The sequence below is a fragment of the Etheostoma cragini genome, chromosome 1 (assembly GCF_013103735.1).
Source record: "Etheostoma cragini isolate CJK2018 chromosome 1, CSU_Ecrag_1.0, whole genome shotgun sequence".
Taxonomy (NCBI): domain Eukaryota; kingdom Metazoa; phylum Chordata; class Actinopteri; order Perciformes; family Percidae; genus Etheostoma; species Etheostoma cragini.
Window position 1 is genome coordinate 4,503,831 of NC_048407.1, and position 25,026 is coordinate 4,528,856.

Below are 25,026 nucleotides of genomic sequence, written 5' to 3' on the forward strand. Positions count from 1 at the left end.
TAGCTATGTACCCATTGCTATCGCTAATGTTTGGTGGTGACGTTGATTTAGCATCGCTTACGTTAGCCTTAGCAAACTCCTTCACCACTGACGGAGCGAGCTGGAAAACTTTTCCTGAACCCCGTGGGGAGGAGGGCCACCAATAAAACTCAGCAAAGATTGTTCTTTCTCGGATTTTAACTTTTGGATATTCTGCAAAGTTGCCACAACAGACCGAATGGCTTTGCAACTTCGCTACAACTCAAACTAGCGCACAACCTCAACGTCATTGTTCTCGGCCAATCCCTCTGTTCGCTGATTGGACCACCAAAGATTTGGCCGGAGAAAACCTGCAAATATACCGCAAACTCAGACGGGGTACTGAAGGAAAATGAAAATTGAGCGGAACTACGTAGGAGGGCGAAGCCAGGCTATTTCACACCACAACTTCCGGAAAAGCCTTGGAAACTTGAGTATAAAACCCTCTAAGCTTGTTGGAATTGTATCGGTCGTGTCCAACGCCAGCGACGATAACAACCTTAGCTTTTTCAATATCTCCAGATCACTATGGGGCAGACTTACCTGTTTTCTTTAGAAGCAGAAGAATGCACTGTTTCAACGAGGTCCTCCATGCGACTGAAGGCCACCCAGAAGCCAAATAAGTGAATCCAAAAAACCAAGTCACATATCTTCACATGGCTTCAACCTAGCCTTGTTCTGTTCTTTTTAGCATGCTAGCTAACATCAGGGGCTTTCTAACAAGGCCTTTAGTTTGATCCATAGCCCTTCCAGAAAGATAGTAATCTGGCCTGGAACTTCAGTGACTTTTCTGAGACTTTGCACGATAATTAAAGAACGATAAATCTAAGTCTGAACGGTTACTTAATCATTTGAAAAGTGATAATTTCTTGTAAGTCACTGCCATCTTGGCTGCTGACTGTCTTGAATGATGGCTGTGTCGACCAATCATATGAAGTCATGTGAGGAGAAAGGGAACTTGCTTGGCCAATAGATTACCTTTAACCTGATACAAGCAGGTATGGCTTTGTATGCAATGTGCACGTTGCAGGTAGAATGCATCCATGGTAGACACAGGCAAATGAGTTTGATTTGGCATCTTGATGTGTATTAGCAAACAGAAAATGAATTAAGGTCATAACTAACTTTTTGAAAAAAAGTGTATGGACTATACTGGGGGGGAATCAAACTAGTTTCATACTTGTGTTGGTTACAGTGTTGTTTTTTTTGTTTCCCTTGATTGCCAAGACTTGTGTATGTGTTGTGAAAATGTATAAAAGCACAGTCTTACACATTATTGTATAAGCATTCAGGTGATAGCCTGCAGCATGCATATCCTTTTAGCCCCGGTTATCCTGAAAAAAATAAGGATAACTTGATTGTGCACAACCAACAATTGGAAAAACATTGCTTATTTATAATATTAACATTGATAGTGACAGTCACGGCGTTGGCAGCACCCGGGTTGAGTTTCCCACACTTAAGCTCTGAATGATTTCAGCAAAGCACAGTAAATATGTCACCTGTGGCGTGTTTCCAGGGCCTGAAGTTAAATTTTTTGACGGGGATTAGGTGGTGGATTTAAAAACATGACTTTTTACCAGCAAGTTTTTTATGCCTCATAAAGGTAAAAAATAGGAATCAAATGAACGTTCCGAAACAGCAGTCACACCCTCTCCAACTGCGCTGCTTTCATGGAGGTCAGTGGCATTTTGATGACTTGTGGTCCTTAATTGCTTCTAATGTTACGTTTTTAGTCTCGATTACAGAAGGCTTTGACTTTGCTTTCTGAGCTGTACACATGACATTCACTCTAGTGCATTTGTTCTGTACCGCTGTCATAAATCAGCCCCTCACCGACCTTGCCGTTGTCACCAATTGTCCAATTTGTATTAAAACGTCTTCTTTTCCTTTTCTTTGACTCATGCTCATCTGTTTGTTGGTTGTTTGTTACAGCTGACCTCATGAACAGTAATGTGCCGCCACATTATTTGCTAAAATCAAACAAAATGGCAGACTTCTTTGAACTGTAATAGAACAACAGTTGCAAAAAAACTGATTAATCACTCAATTGTCATTGGATTGGCAGTGTTACCCGCCAATTGTTACATTTTGGCAGGTGGTCAGGTGTTAATTTCAGACCCTGCGTGTTTCGCACTAAACCCAAATCAGCGCTGCATAGGAAGTGTTTTGAATGGCCGGAGTGAGGCACAGACTGAGAATGAGAAACTCTCTTTTTTCTGCATTACAGCATTTGCATAGAATTAATCCTGTTATCTTAGTAAGGTTATTTTTTACTTTTCAATTCTTAAGACTAGGGGCTTGTTGTTTCTTCCAGGCCTTGCCGTGTCACTCAGTTATGTTCAGTTCCCACACATCACAACATTTCAGGTTACATGGTGAGTGTATCAGAGAGTTTTCTTCAGTAAAAACAGCTGTCTGCTGAAAATGACGCTGATGAGAGCAGTGAGAGTGAAAAAAAATGAGCTCAGAGATGTTCAAACGCTCCATACTGCTAATAATATCCCACCTAGCATGGGGAAAAGTGATAATAAACTGTAGCATCATATCAAGCCGTCACTGTAATAGAAGACAGAGGCAGCACATGGACTTTAGAGGCTTAGTGTTCTTTATTAGTTACATTTTATTTGAGCTGAAAATATTCAGCTCAAAATAAAAAACGCATTGAAACAGAAGGGAAATGGACATTAGCTCAGAACTTTAAACTGAGATCATGAAATGGCATTGAAAGTGAAATAAAGAAATAAAGGTGGCCGCTCCATACTTTACTATCTTTGATTAAAAGCAGTTAAACTTCCTATTGTAAAATGCACATGCATTATAATGCAGTTTGGTACATGGTTAATGCCATTCATGTTAAGTACAGAATATTTATACACATTTCACATACTGCCGTTTAAAAAATGCTTTATGGAAATGAAACCTGCAAACATATAACAAAAGATCGTTCCAAAGTAAGACATCCACCATTTGAATAAAAGTTGAATACCCTTTAGAAATGAAGAGTAACTTTAGTTCTTTGTGGATGTTTGTAACAGACGTACAGTAGGTTTGACAAAATGGTAACACTCCACTTGTTGTGTCTTCTTCAGACAGATTGAGAGTGAGAGAGGAGGTGTGGGTGGTGTTTGGCTCCTCATCCGTTCATCAGACAGGTCCGGCAGCAGAACTGACGGTAAAGCTTCTTCTCACAGAGACGGTTGGACTTGACCATCTCACAGAACACCTCGTCAGCTGGCAAGACACATCGGAGCACAAGGACAGAATCAGCTTCAAGAAATCAAAACCTCTTTATGTGCTGAATGTTCCAAAAGCCAAGTCAAATCAATTCTATGATATTTATTAGAGATGTTCCAATACAATTATTTCCTTTGTGATACTGATTCAGATACCTTGCAAATTGGCTGATACCAGTGCGAAACAAAGAAAATACACAGTATATATATATGTCTATGTGTGTGTGTGTGTATGTGTGTTATACAGCTGCATAATCCTGTACAGATGTGATATGGTTTCTATCATTGTTGCAGGGCCTGGCTCAGGTTAAACTCTTTGTGAAACATGAACAAATACAGACACAGAAGGAATGCAATACAACTTGCTTTGATTATCAAGTTTGAAAGGCAGTCATATTGAAAAACTAATATTAAGGAAATCCTTTAAGATCAATTTTTTTGAGGGTTTTTGTTGCATAGTTTCACATACACACCGATAGCGATACCACCTTTTAATGTGGTTTCGGAGGCATTTCAGATACAGATATTGGTACAACTCTAATATATAGTATATGTGATTATTTTTTCCTTATTTTTTAGGGAATAGAATTGAGTCCTGCTGTCAGATATCAGCAGACAAAAACGGAACCCTATGGCAGTGTAAGTAGTCATATTAGAGGTCCTGAAACAACAATGTACAGCTTCCATTGACGCGTCATCAGAGCAGAGCAAAACAGTGACAGAAATGAAGGGAATGGTTGAACATAAACGTAGTTGCTAAAAAAAAAAAAATGACGACCACTACTTTGTTCATACCTAAGAGAAAATTAACTTTAGTATTTTTTCAACCTGGACGCTGTTTTTTCATGTTTTTGTGTCTAAATGACTGATGGTAAAAACATTTTTGGAAATGAGTCCCGTATTTAACAAGACCACTGCAGGCCATGCCAGTAAACCACTCGGGGCATTTGTGCAGCGTAAATTTCCATCCACTAAAAGGCTCAGATCATTATTCTAAGTGTCTGGCAACATTATGCAAATGATCGCTACAGAGTTTAAAGAGTTTAATCATTTTAGTTTCACCTGAAACAGCTCAAAAATCACCATCACCAAACTCACCAGACTCTATGTAAAGAAACACTACTTTTAGCGTGTATAGCGCTAGCATATTTTCAATATAACAAAAGAAACAAACCAAGAAAGATTTTATTAGTTTTATTCTGTTTCTGTTGGTTTTGAATAAAGCATATTTTATAATGCAAACTGTTCATTTAACAGGGTCTGTTGAGTTTGGGGATAGCTATTGCAGGGATGTTTAATTTTAAACAAAAAGGATCTTGATTGAAGGTCTATCTCTGTAGGGATCCTTTCCATAATGTGTTCAGATCTGATTGAAGATGAAACTGAATGTGTGCAATTACTCATGACCGTTACATGGTAGCTTGTTTTGTCTTGCTTAAAATTGGACCAATTTCAAAAATTGTTGTTCCCATTAGTCACGTAGACACAAAAACATGGGAACATAGGGTCTAGGTATTGTCAGTAGAACATCACCCTATGGTAATGAAGTTGATGTGGGTAATAATTTCAAACTCACCGTTATTACAGGATGCATTCACAACACAAGTCCTGCTGACCAGACTAAAACCCTCTTTGCATTTGGTGCAAGTTGGTCCGGCTCCACTGCAGCTCAGGCAGTTTTCCTCACACCTTGAGAGACAAAGCCAGACGAAAAAAAATCAGTAGAACAGAGCTGGAATCATCCTATCCTAAATAAACACCTGCTTAGTTAAGTTCCTTCCTTCCTTTATAAAGAGAGTTGCTTGGGGGTACTCGAGCAGTAAAATTATCATTATTTTTAAATAAAAGATACGACTGAAGCTGGCGTATACCTTTGCCTTTGCACCAGAACGTGCCAGGTGTATACTTGTAATTTAACTGCAATATAAGAACAATCCAAGGTTTAGATTTTAAAGGCTTTTAAGTTATACAGCTGAGAAGCATCATACGTCATTATACATCACTGACTGTTCTGCACTGCCATGCAAAGGCTCATGGGAATGTGTTATTAAAGGTTCCTGTAATAATTTAAGCGTGTTCCTTAGGTTCTTTTAGTGTTTTTGTTGTGCATTTATGTTACCTGGGTTTTAGTCTTGATTTAGTGTCAAATTTGTATTTGTAAAGACTGTTGTAAGACAAACATGTTAAAATGATCCAGGGATGAAGCAGTGATCAATCACCCACCTGTGACACATCTGATGAGGGACTCCTGCGGCCTCTCCAGAGTAGTAGCCATGAGTACAGGCTTCCACACACCTCCACTCCTGCTGCAGGTAGCCCTCGGCACACTGAATACACTCCTCCTTACCTGGTCCTGGGAAATACACACATATTAAATGTATTGTTTTTTGCTTAATTCCTGTTGCTTACGATAACAAATAATCAAGTCACTATGACTTTATGTGATTCATTCACACTTAAGTGGTGTAAGTTCACATACGTTTTACTTTATGCAGCCACATATGCTCAGGTTCTCTGAAAGCAGAGCAGTGCCTATTCCCATGAGGGATGCACCTAACCCAGATTTTTGGGGTTCTGCCAAATACTGAACCCACTGTTTCCACTAAGATTCAACCAAACCCTGAACCGAACCGAACTGAATCCTCCTCCCATCCTCAGTCCATAACCACAGTAAACACATTAATGAAGTAAACAACGTCCACAGCACTGCATTTTGTTATTTTAATTTTAATTGTAACAAAAAGAATAGGCAACATTATGCCAGGCCCACAAATGGGAAAAATTAATGTTGACTAGGCCAATGTATATCCTGTCTCAAGATCCAAGGGGTTAGAGTTAGGGTCTTGTCCACCCCTTGAAATGCTTTAGCATTTAACACTTTATTTTCTGCATTTTGGTGAATGTTTATGCACCTATTTCTATCTTTTTCTGAATCTATATGCCTGACATGTCTTTATGTAAACATTTCAATCCAAAATGAAAAAATCAAGGAATATGTTGCAATAAGGCTTTTATGCATTCTGTATTGCTTTGTATTTATTCTGTTTTAGATCCACTTTTGTATGTAATTATGTAACATAATTCTTCTTCCTTCCTCTTTTGCATTTTTTGTTGAGGATGTAACCTTCTTAAACGTGCATGATGCTCATTCACATCAATAATACATGAATCATTTTAATTTATTAATAAACCCCTGGACTGTTATATTTCAAATGTTTGAGTAACATTTCTTCTCATGTCCAAAAGTTTGTGCAAATTCAAACTAATCCCATCTGTGTTCTCTGAGGTTTGGAGGAGTCAGGGTGTTTTGTGAAAAATAAAGTTGTAATTGGCATATTAAAAGAATAGAAAAACCTCTATATTTCAGAAAATGATCTACCTGGACCATAGTCTGCTGTGCAATATGTGATTCTCGGTTTGGTGCATCCCTAGTTCCCCTAGAAATATTGAGCTATTTTTCTCAATTCCTTACTATTCTCCTCCATTTTGTCCATTGGCACCTGCTAGATGATTTTGGTTTGGTGCAACAACATGTACATGTTTGCATCTGACGACCAGTTAGATAAAACAAAAAAATAGCTTCATAGTTCTGTGAGAATAGGTAGGATACTGTTAATTTGGTTGCATATCAATTAATGTATGAACAAACTGTTAAACAACATTCCTTAATTGATTATATTAAGTGTGTACTAATCACATGAAGTCATAGTGACTGGATTATTTGTTAATCGCAGAGGTGGAAGTAACCAATTTCATTTACTCTCGTTATTGTAACTTAGTTGTTTTTTTGTGTACAAGTACTTTGAGTGTTTAAGTTGGTAAAAATCTGTATTTTACTTTTACTTAAGTACTTGCAAAATGCAACAGAGTATTGTGTACTCAGAGAACATTTAGACTTATCTACTGTTTTCTCAGGTAAATTTGTACTTAAGTACTTAATTTTACTTGAGTTAAATGTCTTTAAAGTAACACTACTTTAACTTGAGAAACTAACTTCCTCCTCTGGTTGCGGGTATGGTGAGCAACACATATTCATGATGTATCCCGCAATAATTAATGCATTAAATCATTATGAATCATGCATTAGTGAAACATTACTTAACTCTAGGATTTGTATGCTGATTATAAAGTGTTACCAAAATATATTCACACGTGTTCCTACTGTACATTTCTTCAACCCTGTCTGCTAGGCAACATTTGTCGTTTACCTCAGATTTTTGAGTTATCATTTGCATCATTTGTTGTGTTAGTTCAGTGACTTCTATGAGGGCATTGTAGAAACTTCGCACATGTGGCAAACACACTGACCTGTACACGTCTTACAAGAGGAATGGCATGGGCTGCAGGTCATCTCTTCCAAATGGAAAAAGGTCCCATTGGTGCATTCAGGAACACAAGTCATCCCTGCCAGACTAAAAAAAAAATCAATACATTACAACACTTTGTTTTGAACCAAAGTGTGAATATATAAAGGGAAGTTTAACCCAATGTTTCCATACCTGTAGCCTTCACTGCAGGCAGTGCATCTGTCTGCATACCTCAGGCATCTCATACACGTGTTATGGCACTTCAGACACTGTCTCTGATCTGGCAAGGACAGCATGCAAAACCAACAGTACAGTGGTGAAAATAACTACATTAGGATTTTCTTAACCATTTAAATGTCAAACCTACCTCTGAATCAGCGTACCCGTAGTGGGGCTCCAACTCTTTATTACCAGGCCACCAGGAAATGGAATAAATTCTTCACAGACCGTTTTAGGCCATTTGTGCTGGAATTACCTTGGACTTGGTGGGGTTTGTCTGTGTGGAATCTTCTCTCCTTACTTCCAATCATAGTGATTTTATATAAAAGTAATTTGTGCTTTGCTGCTCTCAGATTTCCTTTGGATTGTGGTCCTGCTCTATGCCCTGCTACGCCCTGCACTGATGCTACTACTATTATTAATTCATAGTTCTATTATCATTATCTTTACTATAACTGCCACTGTTCATCATGTCATTTTATTATACCCACTGCTATAAGTATTATGTCTGTATTATATATTTATGTATGGCCCCCACCAAGAGTCAGGTTCTGTGTGAGGTTTCTGACTGTGAAAAAAGAAAGCTTTCCTTATCAGGTAATTGTTAGGTCTCTGTAAATTATAGTGTTCTGGATCTACTCTAGCTTTAAAGTGTTCTGAGATAACTTGGGTTATGATTTGACACCATACAAATTTACAATTTACCCTAAATAAAATAAATTAAAATTGCACTAAATGTAAGTAATCAGTCCCTCCTCACCAACTTATTACTGATGCTAACTAGCTTGCTAAAATGGATAAGGAACAAAAACATGAGTTTAAGGGATAGTTTTAGAGTTACTTTTAGGTAGGGGAGATTAAAAAATCTCAGTGTGTGTGTGTTACAAACATTCAACCTAGATGAAGCCCGATTTTATAACTCAATAACCACACACACCCTTCAACACATCCCTTCGATTCTTAACAACTATATATTGTATAAGAATATACTGTATAAGAACGGCCCATGTAGCTAAAAAATGTTGTACTGATCTACATGCCAGGTACAAATCAAATATTTCATAAAAGGTCAACTGAGTTCAGATTACACTGTGGATGTGTTGACTTACTTTCATCAGCAAAGTAACCTGGGGGACATGTATAAATGCAGCTGGAGTTGAGTGTATTGAGAAACAGGCCTCTTCGACAGGAGAGACAATCACCAGCTGACCGGGCTACACATCTCTCACAGCCTTTGTAGCAGCGTCTACAGCGACGGGCTGCTGTGTCCTCGTAGTGTCCCAGTGGACAGTGGCTCACACAGGCTCTGTACACAGATGGTGCAAAGACAGTTGACAGCACAATATGGACTTGCCACTTGTCTGGTCTTACTTCATTCTATCCACTCTTACCTGCCACTTTTCAAGCTGCCTGAGCTGAAGTGGACACAGTTGAGACAGTGGTCCTTATCTGGTCCGTCACAGCCCTGGTCTCCACACTCACTGTGGCATGGCCCTAATGAACGCAACATTATGATTATGCTCAACGCTCTAACACTAGTTTTAGACATCTTAAGAAAATATCTTTGGTTTGGAGGATTAAAAAAACATGTCTCTTCAGAAAAGGTAATTATCTTATAATTCTTATGTCCCCTTCTTCTCCTGAATGGTGCAGTTTTCTTTTCTCAGCAGTGACATAAACTGACTCGAGCTTCAGCGTCCAAATGTCACCGGACTACAAAATCTTGTAAATACTGAGAAACAAAGATAATAGCAATACATTACTGGCCTTACTGCTGAATCATGTATGGTTGGGTAGTGTTTGATTCAGAAGTTTAGATTACAATCTAAAGTTAGCATATTGCTAACTATTGAGTAGTTGCATGCTTTTCATCCCACTTTCAGGTCACATTACTACTGGGACATGTCCGGTTGTGTAGTACTTTGTTTAGAAACCGACATGGCATGGCACGGGAGCACCACAGTGAATACTCAGCACCTAAAATGTACATTTGTCCTTGATGAGGAGGAAGGGGGTTCAACAGCAGAAAGCAAACACTAAAGAATCCTACTTTTGTTCCGTTATGAAGTGAAAAACGTAACGTATTTCCTCGTTAATATAAAGCAGGGGTGGTATAGTTTTCAAGACTAAAGCCATGTTTTTATTCACTCGCCTTTTTTCGCCTATTCGTTTTTCAATCTGTTGTCATTTATATATTCTGTGCTTTGTCCCATACTTGATAGTAATAATTTGATGAATAAGCTTCAAGTGAACTTGAGTGTGTGTGTGTGTGTGCGTGTGTGTGTGTGTGCGTTGTCTGTATCCGCTCCTTGGGTTACTTACCTTTACACAAATAGTAACTAAAACAACAAGTACTGTATGTATGTATGGATGTATTGAGTTGATGAAACTTTTGCTATTACACATACCACATACTTTTTTTTTTTAATATTACTATAACAGCCCTGAGATGTTTAAGGAGAAACCTGTTTGTGCACTTTCTGAATATTATTGGCACTGTGAATGATTTTGAATAAAGGGTTAGAAATGAATTGATACTAAATAAAATATATATTTTTTTTTTTGTCAGATTCATAGATTGATTACAAAAATAATGGACAGATTAATCGATTTTTAAAATAGTTTTTAGTTGCAGCCCTAGTCTCATACAATGGGTGACTATAGGAGCAGCAGCCATGTGCAGTATGATAAATATAAAGGGTTTTGGAACATTAAAGCATGTAAACATGCTCAAGTACAAAAACAAAATACAAGTATGAACCTAAAATCGCTATGTAATAGGTCACCTTTAATATAAAATATTTGCGCACTAAAGCTTTATAGGTTCAGTCTTTTTTTATTCACACCACAACTACAGTATTATATATTGTTAGGAAAGTTAGGAACAATTCAATTCAATTTTATTGTCATTGACGCAATGCGCAAGCACATATGTAAATAAGTGGGACTTATTTAAATCTCTCACCATTGTACTCGTCTTCCTCCTCCATCTCAGGTTCCTCCAGGATGTCGTCCGTGGCTGGGGTCGGCACCATCCTCGAACCAGAGTGCTGAGCACTGCTGGGCTGGTAAGGGTTCAGAGATGTGCCATAAAGGACCAGTGTCCATTCTTTCAGGTTCCCTGTGCCAAGGAACAATAAGAATGTTAGGATGCTCTGGATAAGGACACCAACATTAACTGTAATGGGACATCTAATGCCTGAGTGTGCTGATTGTGCAGTTGGACCTTACCCATCACCTCGGCGTTGCGAAGCTTCGATGGAGAGTCAACAATCTCCAGAGTCCATGTGCCCTCTGCCTTCTCACCCCAGAAATGAACTGTCATGAACTCCCAGTTCCTGAAGCCCTCATTGGAACTGTCAAACAACCTGTGAGCATAACAGTGAGGTGAAATGAAACACGAGGAAGGTTGAAACAACAATTCTATTGTGCATGTGCTTTGGAAATGTAGCACAAACTTGGAAAAAATTAGGCAGCATCACCAAGACACAGCGAGAGCAGTGTGCGGGATTTTCCTTTTTTGAAAGTTGAGAAGATAAAAGCTCCATGATAATGGCTTAAATTACCACTTAAAAGCTCTTTGCACTGTAATATTTACATGTGATGTACTTTGGCGACCTAAAACATCCTTTATAAAATTGTTTGCGTGTCAGTGCTTGTCCATCTGCTATACTTTTACACAATCTAAGTATAATAATGATTACATAATACACAGCCTTCTCTGACCATTTATCACAGACTTTGCTTTCTGTTTGTTTCAACTTGATAATAATTCATTACATTTATACAGCGTTTTATTATAGGCACTCCAAGGGATTCAGACTTGTTGAGACTAAAGAGAACTCTTTGGTTTTATCACGGCACTACCAGAACAGTGAATTCCCCAAAAGATTACAGTAAAAAAAAAAAAGAAGAAATCTACATTTCAAAAGATATTTTTCTATCGTTTGTTTCAAAAACATATTTCGAAGAGCACCAACAAAAAATGCTCTGTGAATATCAACAAAGAGCAGGACACCGCTAGCAGGTAAACCACAATCCGATTCCTTGATTTGTATTTAGATTCACAAACCTTACTGTGAACTGTTTTCAGGTACGGCAGAATATATTGAAAACTGTCCGAACCACTGCAGATGAAGTTGAGTGGTGTGTAGAGTGTAGCTCTCACCTGTTGGCCAGTAGTTGTGACCTGGTCCCAGACGGAGAGATCAGGTTGATCTCCAGGTCTCCTCGCCGCGGGTGTACAATCAGGACCTTGACCACCACGTGCTCCAGGTAAGCCACATGCTGCTCATGCTTTTCTGAGCATCCAGTAGTGCTAATGCTGGAGTTTAGACGTTGGCCAGCATGGATGTGCCTGGGACAGCCATCAGTATAAGCATTATGCAATTACATGATAACTATAGGAATTGCAGTTTCATTGCTGCAGCAGGTTTGCGATCAGCTACCTGTCTGCAATTTCCCTCACCTGGTGCGTCGCTCGGGCGTATGACTGCAGGTGTGCTGAGCCGGAACAGTCCTCCACTTCATGGCCTCCAGCACCATGGCCTCTGCATCCACCAGGCCAAAGCCATACAAATGGCTGACTGGGAGAAAAGACAACGTAAGGAAGGATTATATTGAGGCTTTTTATAATCATCTCAGTCCGAGGCTACAGTGAATACAATTTAATATAAATAATATAAAACAGTCAATGTACTATGCAAGTGTAAGAAGTAGAATGCAGTGTGCCTCTGAATCCTGCAGCATTGGTCTTCCAGTCATCAGCTTTCAGGTGGACTGGTCTAGATGTTTTCACCAGAAGATGTTGCACATCCCTCCATGTCAGTAGAAGGCTGTAGAAACCAAAGAGACTGTTCATCTCCACTGGCCAGTCAGAGCCACTTTGCCTTTAGCTTTGTTTCATTGTTATGACAAGTCAATCAAACTTGGCTTGTTCAATTGGTCAACTTTACAGTACATTCCCACATGGAGATACACAAATACAAGAAGAGGCAAGAAACCATTCATTGTTAAAGGAAAATTCCGGCCAAGTTTTATGTTAATCTTGATCGCTTCATTACTTGAATAAAAAATACCCCTCCTCATCACATACCTTTCACCATACATAGAGATTGGCATGGTTTTATTTCAGTTATCTTAATAGCTGGTTTGATTTGCATTGAAAGATGATCTTACGGAAAGTTCCCCAAGCCTTTCTCTATGTAGGGCGCAGGGCATGTGATGATATGGGGCTAGTTTAATTCCAAAGGCCAAGGGAACTTTATCAGGATGCATAGTATCCTGGATCCATGTAATAACTGGCCATTAAAAATAGAAATGTGCCTGCCTCTATGGGAATTTAACATAGGGGTGTGCATACTTATGCCCCCTGTATTTCTAGGAAGAACTTTTATTTATTTACAATACATTATTCATTCACAAAGAAAATTGGTGTCCTTAAATGGTTGGATATTCCTATTTTACTTTTTTTAATCAAGGCATAAAGATCAATTTCCAAAAGATGTTTTTTATTCCTCTTTATAATCAATGACAGCATGGGTGTTTAAACTTTCTCAAGCCGCTGTAGAAGTCTGTAAATTGTGTTCAAGGTTGAAACTGCAGGCTAGTAAATTGTCTGCTTCTGGTTTACTTCCTGTATTTGGGTCGGATGGCGTTCTCATCTGAAGTGAACCGACTTCTTGTTCACTTGGAAGAGCTCCGAGACCCCCCCCCCCCCGCTTTCAAGCAGACCAGAGTTAGTTTTTTTGATCCGCACAAGAGTTTGGATGAGCTTTCACACCAGTCCAAACATGGATATAATTGACCAAACCAGCTCAGATGCAAAAGCAACCTAAAGCTAAAACGATTGTTTTGGATATTTGATGTTTTTTCTCATTGTTATTGAATGTCATGAAAACCACTTACAAGAATTGTGTGCAATTGGGCCCCATGAAAAAAAAAAAATCATATTGGGTTACTTGAATAATTTTATCTTAGCTTTTACCTATTTTTTGGGGCACCTGTCACTCATGGGCCCTTGAAATTGTCCTAACTCCCCCCCCCCATATGGCAACCCTGATTGTGTATATCTAAGCCTGATAGAGTTTATTCATCTGTGTCACAGAGATGCAGTTTTAAAACACAAATGAGCATTTTACTAAGCTAATTTAAAAAAAAAAAGATTTCCATTGAGGAACCAATGGGCTTGGAGCTGAGTGCCACAGACAGGGTAGGTAAGTCTTGAGAGACGGACGAAAGGAGAGAGAGAGTGCTGCGGTTGAATGGTCAAAAAATTGTGCGCAACTTAATTGACGCCAGAGTTGCAGAAACTGAAGTCACAGTTCAAACTGTAGGTGAATTTCATCACACACACGGGTAATGGAAAATATAACGGCAACAATATTTTCCCTTAAGAGGAGTCTGAGCATCACAGGAACATGGACACTTAGTGTTTATTAAGGAGTGTCTAAGGAAAAAAGGAACATAAAGTACCAATCAGGACAGAACCTCTGAAAATTCTCAGAGAAATTGGGGAAACATCCTGTAAACAAAAAATTAAACAAAAATGTAAGTAACTCAGAGAAATTAAATTTTTAGCTGTAGTTTCTAGATAAGAGTATCTTGGCACAGTACACAGAGTTCCGATGTCAGCAGAAGACCTAAACAGACATTAACAAAGGACAGAAGACAGATGGTGACATAGGGAACAAAGTAATGAGATGATTGTGACAGAAAACAGAAAAATTGACTGACTTGGCCTCCAGAGCGAGAGCTATGATTCCGGCCACAATGGGAGCAGAGACGGAAGTGCCAGTATGACCGTCAGTGCACCGGTGCCGCAGGTCAGTGGTTACCTGCAACACAGCACAAACAAAGCATAATTCCCATTATATGCACTGTTTACTATTAGTATTATTTCTAGTCATAGTTAGATTATCTTCATTGTTACTATAAGTGCCATGGTGTACCAACTGCTAGAACTGTTATGATTCGTTTCATGTATATCTGTATAAGTGTCTCTGTGTCCCAGATGGCCGCCCACCAAGAGCCTGGGTCTGTCTGAGGTTTCTCCCTAAAAGGAAGTTTTTCCTCGCACCAAATGCTTCCTCGTGGGAAATTGATGGGTCTTTGTCAATTATAGAGGGTGGTCTAGACCTACTCTGTCTGTAAAGTGTCCTGAGATAACTCCTGTTGTGATTTGACACTTATTCAAAATCAGATCTTTAAACAATGTAGTTCAATTTTATTGAGTGGATTTTATATCCTGTACCAGAAAGTTAACTTCAATTTTTAAATTTTAATGTTAGCAGCTTATTAAGCAGTTATATGCTACAGGGTGAACCAACTTGTTTGGAATTGTCACATTAATTATGAATGTGTCTGACTGTCTGAGCTACAGTTGATAAAGATAGATAGTCTTTATTGTCCACTGGGAAAATTTGTTTTCATAGTCTGTACAGGGCCTCATAAATATGCATACACACAGTAAACATAGACACCTTCACCCCAAACCCCCTTTAATGCACAGTTCCCTCCAGTCTGATCCACTGGCAACCATTGGTGGGCAGCAAACAGAACATATAAGTCACACACACAAACACACACACACACACACACACACCAATCAGCAGTGGAACTGGAATTGAAATTGAAATTGACGGGGTACTTACAATCTTCCTCTCGTTAAACTCTCCACTGCTGTAAGTTGTGGCTATGATGGAGCTGCACACCTCCAGGTACCAGGGCTTGTTTCCGTTCTCCGTGGTGCTGGAGATGGAGATGGTGTAGATACTGCTGGTGTAACCGTCACATGAGCAGTGATCACCCTGGCGACCACCGTTACCTGATGCCCAGACAAAAATGGACCCCAAGCCTTTGCGGCCCTGTGTGACACACAGGGATGTGTTTCTGTGATTCCGCTCAAACACCAATCTTACATGCATAAGTCTGCTCGGAGACATTCTTTTCTTTGTGGCTGTTCAAACCTTGTTGATGCCTTTTTCAAAAGCCTGTTTAGTTAGCAGCCCTGGGCCATCCACCGTCTTGCCATCGTCTTTTGGGCCCCAGCTGGCACTGTAGATGTCAATGTAGTCCGGTCGGATTCCCACGGACATGGCCTCTACCAAATCAGTCACATCGCCATCCAGCATCCGAATCCCTATGTCAAAGAGACGGCATCAATCCCAATTCAACACACTCATTTCAACTGGAATCGATATTTCAGTCATCCTTGCATATTCATTACAGTGAATCAGTGTATAAATTAAGAGGTTGGTGGTTCGAACCCGGCCCTGCATCCATGTTGAAGTGTCATTCGACATTGTCAATCGGAGTGTGAATGTCCGAGACTGTTTATCTGATGAGCAGGTGGCACCTTTACAGCAGCCTCGGCCACAGTGTGTGTGTGAATGGTGAATGGTTCCTGTACTATGTAAAAGCGCTTTGTGTAGTCGTTAAGACTAGAAAAGCGCTATATAAGAACAGTCCCTCTGCACAAAATAACACTGATATCTTGCATATGATATGAAGCTTGGAGCCATACAGAAAATTGTAGGGCTGTTTACATTTTACTCCGCTATCTTTGTCTGATACTTTATCTGATCGCTGTGGTTATACTGACTTTACACACAGAGGTAACTCATAATAAAGGATATTTTGCAGTTTAAACCAGTGGTCCTACCCACCGCCCTGTCAGATGAACTCACAGACCCCTTTATTGATTCCCAATGTATGTTCAAATATATGACACTATTCATTATATAAAAGTAGATATTGTTTAGTATTTTATGCATCTACTACTAACCTCCTAGGCTACTACTACTTGCAGAGAAGCTGAATGTTTCAACCATTTGTCCATCCGCTTTAGCTAATTCTTTCAACCGTTAGCTAAAGTTTGAAATAGTTGGCTAACTATTTAAACTTTTAGCAATTTTAAGTGCTAAATTAATTTTTTCCCTAAAACTTTAAACTGTTTAGTTATTACTTTTGGCTTGTTATTTCTACTATTCATTCATTAATTTAGCTAAACATTAGTGCGGGTTTACTAACTAGTTTACTCGTCATAACTGCAACGTGTAATGTTCGGGTGTCACAGAATATGTGGCTATGTTCTTCCAAACAACTGATAATTTCATTTCGTCTTTAATTAATTGAGCTCTAGAGGTACCCAATGGGGCATAGGTACCCTAGGTTGTGAATTACTGGTTTAAACTACCTAGAAGTTTAAACATATTTTTAATTAGCACTATTGAGTCCAGCTCACACCGTACAATGTGGTTTAAAACCATCATATCAGAATTTCAGTTCTTGCCAACCACTGCAGACACCTGATGTTCGTTTCTTGGTGGTGAAACACCAATTACAATAAAATAAAAAGTGCATCTTTGTATGATTTGCTTTAGAAAGCATTGAACAAGACTACCGGTATATTAAAAACAGACTAACTGCTACCTGCAATACAACAACGATTTAAAGTTGGATTGATAGTAGGATCAACTAAGTCATTAGGAGTCATTATTTGTTATCCTATGTAATGTCTAAACTGTCAAGGTCAATGAATATCTGCATGTTTCATAGCAGTTCATCCACCAGTTGCTGAAATATTTCTATCTGGAACAAAGCGATGGATTGACAGACTGCTCAAGTGTTGAGAAAAAGACAGAGAACTCTACCTCCAATGCGAGCATTATAGGCAATCCCAACGGCACAATGGGAGTTATTGGCCACTGCTGCAACTTGACCTGCACACCGAGTTCCATGTCTACAGAGAGCAGTAAAAAAGAGAGCAGATACAAAAGCCTGACAAGTTCAAAGGCATTTGAAGAAGGCATATCCGGAATCACACCAAATGTGGGATCACAGACACAAACACACTATGGCGACTACTTTTGCTTCTTCTATGATGGATTTCCTCTTGTACGAGCATTAAAACAAAATTGGCTAAAAAGAAGTCTTTGATTCCTTGGGAAGACATCAAAACCTGGCATTTACTGTTGACATTTTAGGTTGCTTTTGCTCTCAAAGCCTATGGTAGATCTGCTGAATAGAAAAAGAGGAGGATTTGAAGATCAAAAGGTGTAGGCATTATGATATAGGCCCACTGGATGGGCCTTGAATACTAACAGACCGAATCCAACCCCAAAGTAGGTGCATTACTTCCTCTGCAGCACTGAAGTGAAGGTACAACTATCTACCTCACATGTGGGAACTTTAAAAAGAGGATTTGGAAAAAAAATGCAAAAGCTTTAGTCTTTGTTGGACCAATACTGGATTTTTGAGGCCCGTACTAATATTGATTTTGGGGAGTTTGGGTTTGTTTTGTCAAAAGTTCCAACCCCAAAACTTTGACCTAAACATTTTCAATTAATTTTGTCTGTGAAAATGTGTCTAAAGAGAACAATAGTAGTAGAGAACATCAAGTAACCGCAGGACGATTTCTTCTAAAGACAGGAAGCTAACCTATCAATAAGAAGCTCAGCAGAAATTATTGCATGCATTATCTTACTTATCACTTTCATAAAGTCTCTTATCTAATGTATTATCCCATGGTGATTGTGATGGTTTCTCCCATCACAAAAATGTGAAAGAAGTAGTTTAACTTTAAGGTACCTTGCCACACATACCGCATTGCTTTGTGGTAATGTCTGAAGTTCTACCGTGGACTCTGTAACACCTTTTGTGGAGAAAATGCCCTGGTTACCTTGTTTCAAGCCTTTCTAGTGTGGTAAGCCTGCAGGAAGACTCTTCCATTTTCAACGAGCTAAACTGCTTGACTCTGACTGGCTGACAGCTAGCCAATGACAGCCTGGCTATCAGCATCCTTTACCCAGCGCAAGTGGGCGAGCTCGTGAATAGTAATGAGCTCAGGCAGCATGACATCAGATTTACCAGCTGCTGTAATTGGCCTGATTTCTCCTATTATTGTTTTTCAGTGGCTAGAGCTGACAGAGGAGGTAGCAGTTCATTTTCACATTCACAACATAACACAAACACATATCAACATACTGTTTAAAAATGTCAAAAAATGCAAATAAAAACAGTTTTGTGTGGCAGGGCATTTTTAAGAGATACCTTTCTCACATTCACACAGCTGAAAGTAAAGTAAACGCGAAAGTTACAAAAACTTTTGGACAATGATTCTGCATTCACAAAAGGGGTTTCAGATGCTGTTGAACAATCCAACAATGTCGGTTTTTGAAGCCCCCTAAGACATTCAGTACTTCTATATCCTGGAGCCTGGACCCTACCTGACACTACTCTGCTGCAGTGGGCAATCAGCCTCATGTAAAAATGACAGAGACATGATAAAAGGACATAGAAGGGGGAACTGCAGAACATATTTAATTTGAATGTTTCAAAGTTTGTGGTATTCATTCTTACATGTTTTCATTGCGGTAGTCATAACGTGGTGTAGGGTCATGGTCGTTTCCATTAACATCGTAACTTGCTAGATGGTCCTAGAGAAGTGATACAGGAAAACAGAAGAAATGGCAACAAATAGGTGAGGCTGAGACAATTGACTGCAAAAATAATGGACATATCTTCAGTGACCACCCATTGGTTTGTGGACATCGCCATCTTGTTTTTTGAAACCATACAGTACTAATTTTGACCAGAATGTAGAGCTGTGGAAGATGACGCAGCCAAGCCAGTGTTGTTTGTGGTTGCAATGGCGCTGCGCTAAATGCTAAAGAGGGAAAATTGCTAATTTTCATCCTTTCTGAAGCGATTCGTACAGTGGAGATTTACTGGCGGGTAAAGGCAGATGAATATACTATGTACTATGTATAGCAGGACAGAAATTTTACAGACTTTCCCGTTACCAGCTAAAGCTAGCGGTATATAGCTAGCTTGGTTGGCAGAACGATGAACAAGACATTTTTAGGTGACCAAAATGTTCCAATTTTGATGAAGTGAAAACAGACAGTGAAAGGGGCAAAGCTTTAAGACTAAAATGCATACAACACTCCAAAGAAGCTCAAGTCTATTTTAATGTCCACAGGGCCATGGTTAGCATTGCTAAGTTTCTGTCCTGAATGACAGGTCTGCGCGTAGCTCTTCACCTAAAGCAAACCCTGCTTTATCGTCTATTTTAAAATAAAAAAGACCATCATTTTAAATAAAAATTGTGATGTTTTGAAGAAAACTTTATAATGATTAAAAACAGACTTCCTTAGGAGCCAGTGGAATCGTGGAAATGAGATAAAATGCAGGTTTTAGACACTTCCACATTGGGTTCACTTTTCAGACCCGGAAGATTTGTCCATTATTTTTCTTATTTAGCTTACTAAAGCTTATATCTCAGTTTTTGTTGTGAGGTATTGGAGCCAAACATGGGTTTCAAATTTAGGGCATGTGAAAGTGAAAATCCACAGCACGTATTATGATTTTGAACTGTGTCCATATTTGGAAATGGTTGGATATATAACACATACATAGTTCTGAGCCAGATCAGGGTGGTTCCTCTCAATGCCGTCATCCAATATGGTAACCACCACGTTCTTGCCGGTGTAGCCCCTCTGCCAGGCTTGCAGAATGTTCATCTCTGAGCGACAATTGCTGCTCTTATCATTGCAGTGCTGTAAAGAAAAATTAACGACAAGCACCAAACTACTTAATTTGTCTCACCAAAATGCAAATGGCAGAATGAATGATGATTCAGTGCACTTTACTTACAATGTACCACATGTTGGACCATTTAGGGTCATTGAAATGAACGAAGCTTGGGTCACTTTGGACATACCTCTTTACTCTTGATTTTACTACCTGCTGCTCAGCCCAGGCGACCTAAGGGTGGAAATAGAAAGAGTCAGAGCCACATTGTTTCTATGGAAGCCCACACCAATACAAATATCAAAACCTCTTTTGATATTTTTTTTTTATATATATTTGATATATTTCTCCACCCACATACACACCAAAGCTGTCCGTCTCCCTCTATAAAACCATTCAAATTGCATTCATTATTATTTCTAATACTGGAATTATATTTAAGCCTAATAATATTTACCATACTATTAAGTCGTATACGTTAGAACTTAATCATCATTTTAAACTGAAATTCATTTGGTGTTCATTTTAGCTCCGCTCAATTAAAAGAAATGTACAAACAAAGTTGGACAACTGTCACACATATTGTACGAAAGATGAAAATGCATCAAATGACATGACAAAAAACATGATTCCTGTTATATTCAGATCCAGATCTGCATTGGCAGCACACTGATTTTGGTTTAGCAACAGGATAGACTGATAAATAAAAGAGTTCTTGAGCCTGTTAAGCAGAGAGACTCTAAATTGCCTGTTAGAAAGCAAAAGCTGGTATTCATTATTTAAAACATGCATGGAATCAGAATAGATGCTGTGAGCAAGTCTGAGCATGCTCTTTTTGTGGGGTTGTTTTGAAGGAGTGTACAAGTTGACCAATGATCTTAGCACAAACTTTGAGTTGATTATATAATTTTGTTTTAAGTTTTGCACATATGCATTGCCAATGGTAATATCAGCATGGGGTTGTTGTTATACATTTTGTCCACTAGAGGCTCTTTAAACATTAGCCTAGAAGTAGTCTATTTCCACGGCGTTCCAATTCCAGAAAATTCTGAAAAGCAGAAATATGCTATGAAATTGAATAAAAACAGTGGAGAGGAGTGAGTCTGCAAGGATCTGCATGGACAGACAATGTTTTATCCTATGTTAGTGTATATATCTTATCTTCTCTGTGTTGGGAAAACCACTGTTTTTAAGAACCTGTCTTCTTGTAACTGCACAAAAATTTTCAACGCATTTAAAAGAAAACACAGTTTCATCTTTTTGAAATCAGCTATACAGCATTTCCACAACACTGTACAAACCAGGGAAATGGAGAATTACAGAAATATTTGAACTGCTGCCAGTGTGGTACTCCAACTATGTCCAGGGTTGCCAGGTCTGATGGGAAGGCTTTAGACAAGAGAAAACGTGTGTTCACGTGACCAGATCTCCTCTGATGTGTTGTGATTCCACTTGAAAGAAACTGATCCAGGTCTCACCTCAGGATCCATATGGATGAAGCTGTGCGGGCCCTTCAAAGAGTATGCCGCTCTGCGAACCACTCTGCTGTGGTGGAAATGGTAATGGTCCTCCAGACTTCCTATCTGACCGAACACAAACAGCAACATCAAGACGAGGACAAAAACTCAAGACCATAAAACCATGGCTAAACGCAAAATATTCTATTTATCTGAGCTGCTTTTATCTAAATGGCTTTTACACTGATGTGGTCTGACTTAAAGACAGAAATATAAACCTTATTCTCCAAAGCATTCTACATTCAAAACACATTTGGACCATCTGTATAAATTCGGTCACTCAATAAATTATTTTTCTCTCTTGACTTTGCACCAAAAAATGTCATCTGGATTCTCAGCACATGTGCACAGCTGGCACAACCGCAGTCATATGCTCTAGCTCTCTTGATTCTCTCCCTATCTCCTTCAACCACACATGTCTTGTGTTATTCTCTTTTGCAGACTGTACTCCTACTGTTTCTAGCAGCCTACAACTTTTTGGTAAGGCAACCTTAACAAAGCATTAAGAACATCAGTTGTAACTTGTTGTTTTACAAATTTTATTAAATCCTTTAATGAAGTTTTATGGATCACTTATAACCATATATTCCTACAGGTGCAGCACAAAAAAATCCAAAAAGAAGAAGAAGCACCTAATGTTGTAATGTTGTAATGTCACCTACAACGTCTTTATCAAGACTGCCTTGACCTTGAAAAACACTCCCATAGGTTGTTTTTACATGCTGCAATTACGACTCATATTTTACGTTTTTGACAGAGCCCTCCAGTGGTTGAGGGGAGCAAAGCTTTACTTTGCTTAAAGAAGTCAGACTTTCCCTTAAGTTACCAGCTAACGCTAGCGGTATATAGCTAGCTTGGTGGGCAGAACAAGACATTTTTAGGTGACCAAAATGTTCCAACTTTGATGAAGTGAAAGCAGACAGTGAAAGGGGCAAAGCTTTAAGACTAAAATACATACAACATCCCAAAAAAAGCTTAGGTCTATTTTAATGTCCACGGTGCAATGGTTAGCATTGCTAAGCTTCTGTCCTGAAATTAAAAAAGTACAAGATCACTACATTTCTGCATAGGGAGGCAGTTTGGAAAGGGAGGGGGGGGTCTAACAAACAAATGTTAGACCCCACTTCGGAGATTGCTATGGTGCTGACGGAAATTCCGGCCTCATTTCGGCTGGATGTCCGTTACCTTTGTGTTAGAATTCTAACCTCTGGTGGATTTCTGAGGACTAGGGTTAACTGCTCCTCAGATCTCTGCAGGGTAAATCCAGACAGCTAGCTAGACCATCTGTCCAATCTGAGTTTTCTGTTGCACGACTAAAACCACTTTTGAACGTACACATGTTCCACCAAAACAAGTTCCTTCCAGAGGCTATTGTGATTGGTTTAAAGAAATGCCAATAAACCAGAGCACATTTTTCTCCCATCCAGGAATGCTGTGTGGACTAGCCAGGCCCTCCTCCAAGACTACATTCAGCGTAACCTTCAGGGAGTAAATTAACGTCTGATTATAACCCAAACGACAATCATTTTCTAAACCTAACCAATTAGTTTTTGTGCTTAAACACAACCAAACTTTGACAGTGGCAAGTTTTTTGTTTGACTTTACCAACATGACATACAGCATCACATGCGTAACCTTAAATAAAACAATCTATTCAGGTCCTTTACTGAAGTAAAAGTAGGCTACTAATGCCATCCATCCATCCATGAAGTAATAGTTCTGCTATGAAAATTATCATAAAAAAAGTATCATCAGGATAATGTGCTTAAAGTATTTAAAGTAAAAGTACTCGGTGCAGGAAAATCCTCACATTTTAGAAACTGATCATTTCAGCTGGACTTGTAGGCATTGTCGGGTAGTTTAATTTATAATAAAACATCAGATTTTATTAACTACATGCGTTTCATGTGCAAAAATCTTAAAGTGTAAAGTAACTAGTAACTAAACTAAAGTACAATATTTTTCTCTGAAATGTAGCGGAGTAGAATTAGAAAGTGCAGAGAAAAGACTCAAGTAAAGTACCTCAACATTTGTACTTAAGTATAGTAAATGTACTTAGTTATACTCCATCACTGGCCTCTACACATTCGGTACCTTTTATACTAAGGCATTAAATAATAATTGTTGAAGGGATTTTATGAAACACTTAGAATAACTGTGTCTGTGGATGGCTACCTTAGAAATCCCAACAGGCCAGTTAGACAACCATGAATATCTTCAGGCTGATTTATATTTGCTTTTGATATGTTGGATTCATGTAAATCATTTTCACTCTTATAAAAAAAGTGTTCAAAAAAGTAATTTGGTGGCTCACTCCGTTGCAGTTACTCTAAGGTCCATTCAGCATCTTCTTTTCCTTCTCTTATTTTCTATATATTTTCTGTTTCTGTATGTAGTCTAGTCTTCATTTCATATTAATGTGCAATAATCCTTTGTTTTTGTATGGATGCACCAAGCACCAATGAAAATTCCTTGTAAGTAGGCTACTTAGCAATAACTTTTTTTATGATTCAGATTTCTGATTCTGACCCAGACCCCCTGCTATAGATTAGGCTATTAATAAATGAATTGATAACAATGAATACATACATAATAAAAATATTTTAAACATTTGTTAATCGTGTATGCTTAAATATCCAGAAGGCAATAAGTTCATCAGATCTCCCCTGCAGACACAGTTTTGAAAGCTACATAGAACATTTTATGTAGGTGGACTTAGTTTAGTCTCAAATATTCCCAGTGATCATAACAGTTAGGGTTACAGTTACATAATGCTTCGTTGACAGTAGGACAGTATTAGCAAATCAACAGCGTTAAACTGTGCTTACCTGTCCGAAGTTGATGTATCCATATTTAGCAGCGATCCTGTCCGCCTGTCCCCGGCCCCCTGGGATCCGCACTGCCCAGTGGTTGGTATAAACGGTCCCAGGTCTCGGTGCCACTGACTCACTTCTTACAGCAGCTATAAATAGGAGCAAGAAGAAAGCCATCCTGACTCCCAAGTTAGGAAAGAAAACTCGTTTGAGGAGATATAGCCTACAGATGGTGTCGGATCTATGGTTCAGCTTTGGGGGGGAGAGTCTGTTACATGTCCATAATGTTGTGGTCAGTGCCGGTAAACTCCGGTAGAAACGACCGGGGCTGTGTGTGCGATCAGATCAGAGCTGTCAGCTGCAGCCAATGCCACAGACATAC

The 25,026-nt window shown here is 38.9% G+C and overlaps 1 protein-coding gene across 2 annotated transcripts; it reads right to left on the reverse strand.

Annotated features, from left to right (window-relative positions):
- Nucleotides 1-2,599: 2,599 nt before the first annotated feature.
- On the reverse strand, nt 2,600-25,026 carry pcsk6 (proprotein convertase subtilisin/kexin type 6). 2 transcript variants are annotated; one of them, XM_034867752.1, is made up of 21 exons: nt 24,660-25,022; nt 21,793-21,897; nt 20,438-20,548; nt 20,197-20,340; nt 19,142-19,218; nt 17,434-17,522; nt 15,748-15,920; nt 15,433-15,645; nt 14,516-14,616; nt 12,512-12,615; nt 12,249-12,366; nt 11,949-12,137; nt 11,012-11,148; nt 10,746-10,901; nt 9,172-9,274; nt 8,890-9,086; nt 7,754-7,841; nt 7,563-7,666; nt 5,478-5,607; nt 4,831-4,943; nt 2,600-3,252 (listed from the first exon to the last, which is right to left on the reverse strand). In XM_034867752.1, exons 1-21 carry the CDS (start codon nt 24,819-24,821, stop codon nt 3,155-3,157), a joined length of 2,712 nt encoding a protein of 903 aa, XP_034723643.1. In that variant the 5' UTR covers nt 24,822-25,022; the 3' UTR covers nt 2,600-3,154. The 2 variants fall into 2 exon arrangements, 1 of the variants encoding a protein (XP_034723643.1); XR_004656109.1 differs by lacking the exons at nt 2,600-3,252; nt 4,831-4,943; nt 5,478-5,607; ... (4 more) ...; nt 10,746-10,901; nt 11,012-11,148 and having other exon boundaries at nt 11,947-12,137; nt 12,480-12,615; nt 24,660-25,026.

What these genes read in the sequence shown, in the direction of transcription:
- pcsk6 (XM_034867752.1), bottom strand. Translation starts at nt 24,821, where the DNA reads ATGGCTTTCTTCTTGCTCCTATTTATAGCTGCTGTAAGAAGTGAGTCA. An exon ending in CAATGCTGCAGGATTCAGAG is followed by an intron (nt 12,367 to 12,511) that starts GCACACTGCATT and finishes CTTTTCTCCCAG; the next exon opens with TCAGCCATTTGTATGGCTTT. An exon ending in GCCTGCAGTGAAGGCTACAG is followed by an intron (nt 7,667 to 7,753) that starts GTATGGAAACAT and finishes TTTTTTTTTTAG; the next exon opens with TCTGGCAGGGATGACTTGTG.